Source organism: Mustela lutreola, chromosome X, assembly GCF_030435805.1.
Source record: "Mustela lutreola isolate mMusLut2 chromosome X, mMusLut2.pri, whole genome shotgun sequence".
Taxonomy (NCBI): domain Eukaryota; kingdom Metazoa; phylum Chordata; class Mammalia; order Carnivora; family Mustelidae; genus Mustela; species Mustela lutreola.
In genome coordinates this window covers 125825797-125831877 of record NC_081308.1, presented here as the reverse complement: position 1 = coordinate 125831877, position 6081 = coordinate 125825797, and the positions used below count along the sequence as shown (strand labels likewise).

At 41.4% G+C, this 6081-nt stretch overlaps 1 protein-coding gene across 1 annotated transcript; it reads left to right on the top strand.

Annotated features, from left to right (window-relative positions):
* Positions 1 to 3624: 3624 nt before the first annotated feature.
* On the top strand, positions 3625 to 4493 carry LOC131821094 (capping protein, Arp2/3 and myosin-I linker protein 2-like). The gene has a single exon (XM_059156854.1). The coding sequence runs from the start codon at positions 3954 to 3956 to the stop codon at positions 4491 to 4493; it is 540 nt and encodes a 179-aa protein (XP_059012837.1). The 5' UTR covers positions 3625 to 3953.
* The last annotated feature ends 1588 nt before the right edge of the window (positions 4494 to 6081 follow it).

Sequence of the window (6081 nt, the reverse complement as noted above, 5' to 3'; positions counted from 1 at the left end):
TTTGATCTTTGTCCATGGTTCCCAGCTCATAGTTCCTCAAGTCCTTAGAATTTCCTGAACAGTAAGGACAATTGTAGCATCTTGTTATAATGGTCTCTTGTCCTCGGTTCCTGAAACTGCATCAAAGCCATGAAGGTTCTGTTATTCATAACAAGCTCCTTTCCACCATGACTGGGTTTATGTTAAACAAGGGAACTTCTAAAAAAATTTCAAAGTTTGGGGCTGGTTGCCAGGAGAACCAACAATGAATAGAGAGTTGGAACTGTCCCACCCCAATTTCCAGGGAGGGAAGGGGGGCTGATGGTTGAACCAATCACCAATGGCCAATTATTTAATCAATCATGCCTATGTAATGAAGCCTCCATACAAACCCTAAAAGACAGAATTAAGAATGCTTCTAGGTTGGTTTGGTAGACATACAAAGGTGCTGGGAAGTGGTACTACACACCCATGCCTTGCCCATGCATCTCTTCCACCTGGCCATTCCTGAGTTCTATCCTTTTATGATCAACTAGTGTTCTAATAAATAAAAGCTTAGTTTTGTGAACTGATCTAGCAAATTAATTTGAACTCAAGAAAGGAAGGGGTTATAGGAACTTCTGATTTATAGCTGGTTGGTCAAAAGCACAAATGATAACCTGGCTTTTTGATTAGTGTCTGAAGAGTTGGAGAAGTCTTACAGAACTGAGCCCTTTACCTGTGGAATAGGATGCTATCTCAGGGCAGATAGTGTCAGAATTGAGTTAAACTGTAAGATAACCAGTTGTTTCAGATTGCTTGTTGAATATGTGAGGAATCCTCTTCCCCATGGTGGAACTGGGGACTAGAACCCTCTAATGTTCTCATTAAAAAAAAAAAAAAAAAAAAAGTCTATCAATTAACTGTGTTAAGCAATTAAGCCCTTCATTATAGGACTTTGGAGTTTTTAATGTGCTAAAATATGTTGTGTGTCAAGAGGAAAGTGGACTATTCTCAAATTTGACCATAATCCTTTAAGAATACTGCTATTGTAATTATCATAAAAATGTCACGGATTGCATGGAGCACTGGGTGTGGTGCAAAAACAATGAATACTGTTACACTGAAAAGAAATTTTAAAAATTTTTAAAAATGTCAAATATGAATTGAAAACAATGTTACTGTAGCATGCAAAGCTCAAGTAGTCTAACAAAGCAAGAAATGGTTTTGGAGATTTTTTTGGCTCCACCCACTTCGTTAGCTTATGATCTGGGGCAAGGAGCTTAACCTCAAGTCTCATTTTCTACTTCTGAAAACATGAATCATAACTGGAATTATCTAACAGAATTGTTAAGTGGATTAAGTATGTACATACAAAGAGTTAGCAATCAATGTTTACTACTTTTTTCAGCTACTATTATTTCTCATAGGTGATTTGATTGCCTGTTTTTCTCTTTAGTGCAGTATTAATTCATCTACTTATCTATGTAATTGCTGAAAGTTAACCAACAATTATGAAAGATCCCAAAGAAAATATTCATTTATTCACTCCTTTATTCAATATTTGTTGAAAAATCTATACATGACTCACTGTGTTAAATTTGAAAATAGAGATGGGTGTGAACACAAAGTCCCCACTCTTAATATTCACAACTTCTAAGGGAGAATAACTGGAAGCAAATCAGAATAGAGTATCAGAATACGAAAGTCCATTATTTACAATGTGCAGATCTCATAGGGAAGGAGTAGTACACTATCTTAGAGGAAGAAAAAGCAGATTTGGTTTCTTGGAAGACACTGATAACTGACTTCAAATGTGAAAGATGACCCACAATGTTGGGGGTAAGAAAGGTGGAATAAAGAAAGCATTCTAGGACACCTGGGTGGCTCAGTGGGTTAAAGCCTCTGCCTTCAGCTCAGGTCATGATCCCAGGGTCCTGGGATCGAGTCCCATCTGCTGAGCAGGGAGCCTGCTTCCCTTCCTCTCTCTCTGCTTGCCTCTCTGTCTGCTTGTGATCTGTCTGTCAAATAAATAAATATATTCTTTAAAAAAAAAAAAAGAAGGCATTTTAGGTTCAGGAAATACCATATGGGCTTGAAACAGCATTGTGTGTCCTAGAAATTCTTGTTATTTCTATAGCACAAGGTATAGAAAGGGCTAAGGTAGATAGGACTGCAGAACGCACCATTCTTTTATAATAAACACATGCAATTTCTTTAAAATGTTGCCTTACTTTGCATTTCATTTTACAATTTCATTCTCAGCTGATGACATCAATTTACCCACCAACTCTAAGTTATAATAAGGAAAGCTAACTTATTGAGTATTTACTATGTGCCAGGCAACATTCTAAGAACTTTACATTTGATAACTCATTTAATTTTCACACTTTTGAGGTAGACACTAGTAACACACTTTACAAATAAGAAATCCAAGCCAGGAAGCTGTTAAATGGTCATGGAGCTACTCAATGACTGAGTTGAGATGGGCTCTAGAAATATATTTTTATTTTCACAGCATTCTCTCTCCTGCTATCTAGTATTATTATTCACTCTGTCTGTTCTCCCTAGCACAAGATGGCATGATTCTTACATGGTGTCTGTCTCTCAATGTTTTGCCAGTTTCCTTTATAGCAATTATTTTTCTGTTTTCTTGTTGGCTCTGTAGATCTCCTTCACTAATATATAATAAGGTCCTTGTCCGGAGTACACTACTGAACTCCAAGTTTTAGCAATGTTACCTAATATAAACTCTTTCTTGTTTTGTTCTGTTTTAACTCTTGTTAACAAACAGTGTAATATTAGCTTCTGGAGTAGAATTCAATGATCTATCACTTACACATAACAGCCAGTGCTCATCACAACAAGTGCCCTCTTTAATACCCATCACCCACCTAATATAAGTATTTAATCAACACAGTAAAGGGATTTCTATTTTAAAAAGAAAGTTGGAAGGGGAGGTGAATCACGAGAGACTATGGACTCTGAAAAACAATCTGAGGGGGTTGAAGGGGCGGGGGTGGGAGGTTGGGGGAACCAGGTGGTGGGTATTAGAGAGGGCACGGATTGCATGGAGCGCAGGGTGTGGTGCAAAAACAATGAATACTGTTATGCTGAAAATAAATTTTAAAAAATTAAAAAAAAATAAAACAAGGCACCTGGTGGCTCAGTTGTTAAGTGTCTGCCTTTGGCTCAGGTCATGATCTCAGGGTCCCAGGATGGAGTCCTCTGTCAGGCTTCCTGTTCAGTGGGAAATCTGCTTCTCCCTCTGCCCCCATGCTCATGATCAAAAGAATGGAAAAAAAGAGAAGAGAAGAGAAAAGAAAAATTGTTCAGGAGAAAAGTTGTGCTTCTTGCCTAGAATTTTATAATTGAAGAGTGCTAAAGCCATAATTTGAATACATTTTACTTAAAGTAGGTATTCTATAATAGATATCTGCTCCACAGATTTTTAGTTTGGTTGTTCCTAAGATCAACACTCTGCAAACTCTAATCCTGCCCCAAATTAAAACCACTATCATGGGTGACTACATTACTTGGTCTTCCTATCCCTTTGTTAGTAAGCAAGTCAAGTTTCCATTCCTAAGGGAGAGACCAGCCCTGGGGCAGCTCCACACACTCGGAAGGCTACACTCGGAGACCTGTTGCGTCCACCAGCCCGTCCCCGCCATGTTAAGGAGTCTGGTGGGGCTGAGGGGGGCACCAGCAGCCCTGACCCTGCCCGTAGGAGCTGGCCTCACTACACTCGGGAAAGCAAAGCCTATTCCATGATACTCCTACCTGCTGAGGAGGAGGAGGAGGAAACCCTGGGTACTAGACCTGACAAGCGACGGCCCCTGGAGAGGGGGGAGACAGAGCTGGCCCCATCCTTTGAACAGCGGGTACAAGTGATGCTCCAGAGGATTGGCATGAGCAGAGGCAGCGGGAGTGCCGAAGGCAAGAGGAAGCAAAGCAAGGACCAAGAGATCTAGAAGGCTGGCTCGGATGGTGATATTATGGACAGCTCCGCCGAGGCCCCTCCCATCTCGATCAAGTCCCGCACCCACTCTGTGTCCGCTGACCCCTCGTGCAGACCTAGTCCAGGAGGCCAAGGGCTTGAGTCTACTAGCTGGAAGACACTGGGGCAGCAGCTGTATGCAGAGCTCAGGGGCCGTGGTTGGGGCCAACAGGATGGTCCTGGGCCCCCCTCTCCTTGTCCCAGCCCCAGCCCGCAAAGAGTCAGCCCCTCCCCAGAGAGCCTGGGTCTCCTGGAGGACCCTTGCTTGGGCCCCAGGAATGAAGATGGCCAGCTGAGGCCTCGGCCTCTCTCAGCAGGGCGACGAGCAGTGTCTGTGCATGAGGACCAGCTCCAGGCCCCTGTTGAACGGCCCCTGCGGCTACAGCGCTCCCCTGTCCTCAAGCGGAGACCAAAGCTTGAGGCACCTTCATCTCCAAGCCTAGGATCTGGCCTTGGAGCCCAACCTCTGCCCCCACAGTCTGAGCCAAACCCATCCTCCCCAGCCACAGACCAAAGAGGCGGCGGCCCCAACCCCTGACCCTCTCCTTTTCCTGCCGCATGAGATTATTTTATTAAAAAACTCAAAGGAAAAAAAAAAAAACACCATTTTCTGTTCCTCAATATATATTCCTTTTAAACTAGGGCAGTCTCAACCTAGCAGTTCTTTTGCCAAATCCTGCAGATATATTTTGTTTGGCCAACATAGTAGTCTTTTAAAGGATTGAATTTCAAGGTCTTAAGATTGAGCGAGCACTCACCAGTCTCACAGAGTTTAGGTCCCTCCCTACCGCCTCATACTGGACTTCTTGACACATTTATTTTATTAAAAAAAAAAATAGCAGAAATGCTGGCAGCAAAGCAAGATTAACTGGTTCTGGGTCTCTCATACTGCGGATGGAAATGAAAGTTTTACAGCTGCTTGGGAAGCCAATCCAGCAGCATTTTTAAAATAAAAATATATCTAGACTCTATAAGCCTATAATCCTCAATAATTTGGTGAATTTGTCATTTTAAAATTTGGCTTCCAGCAAATTGATTTGATTAATTGGCTTCTTTCCAGAATTCAGTAATGTTAGATATTGTTTTCATTTGAATTTTTAATTGCTGGTTGTGGTGAATGCTGTGGTGTACTGCCTAGATACCCCTTTAGGACCACGGCACTTATTTTCCCGGCTGCTAGTACTGTTGGCTGCTGAAATGCTCACAGCTGCAATCTTCTCTGAGAATTGCCCTTGGCCTAAAAAGTTGCCTCCCTCAAGGTTATGTATCTTGCCCAAAGGTAGCAGCATCCAGCCACTGATTGGTACAAGATTACAAAGGCCCAGGCCCCTAGCCTCAGTTTTGGAAAATTCTGAAGGGCCATCCCAGCTCCAGAGCTTCTGGTGGGATCAGATGAGGAATCTGTTGCAACTTTATTGCAATTCACCTCCGTCCTTTGTTCGGCCGACCCCCACATTTCCCTTAACCCTTGCAGGTGTTGTTTCCCACTACAATCCCAGCCAACCTCCTGAATCCAGATTTCCCTCTTTGTAAGAATCTATTATTCAGAAACCCAATATAACACATTAGTGCTACTGAATAACATTTTTAAAGAAAAGCAAGTCTAAATGTTCTGCAAAATGCAAAATTAATACATCCTCTCATCTGCTGAAAAATATAAAATGCCACTCACCCTCTGCCACAGAAGTAAGAGTCTTAATACCTAGATAAATACACAAAAAAATGATTTATTGTAGTTTTGCTCCTGATATCCCAAAGCTAGGAATGACTTTCCACTCTCCAAATAAAGGAGCTAACTAAATGATTTAGAATGCACTAACACCATAGAGTATTATGGAGTATTTTTAAAAACAGTGAATTGGAGCAATATTGGTTGACTTAGTAGGATGTTTTGAGGTTTTCTCTGAGTAAGAGAAACAAAGATGCAAAGGTGTGTGTGTTAAAGGTGTGTACAAGTATATGTATATGAATACTTTTGTGAATGTAGAGAAAAGTAGAGCATTAATGTGGGTTTTGTGGTGGGAATATATAGATACGTTTTGTTGTCTCACAAACTGAAAAAAGCACATTCCATTTGCAATTTGAGAATTAGCTGATGAAGAAAAGTTTCAATTAAACTGAAGTTT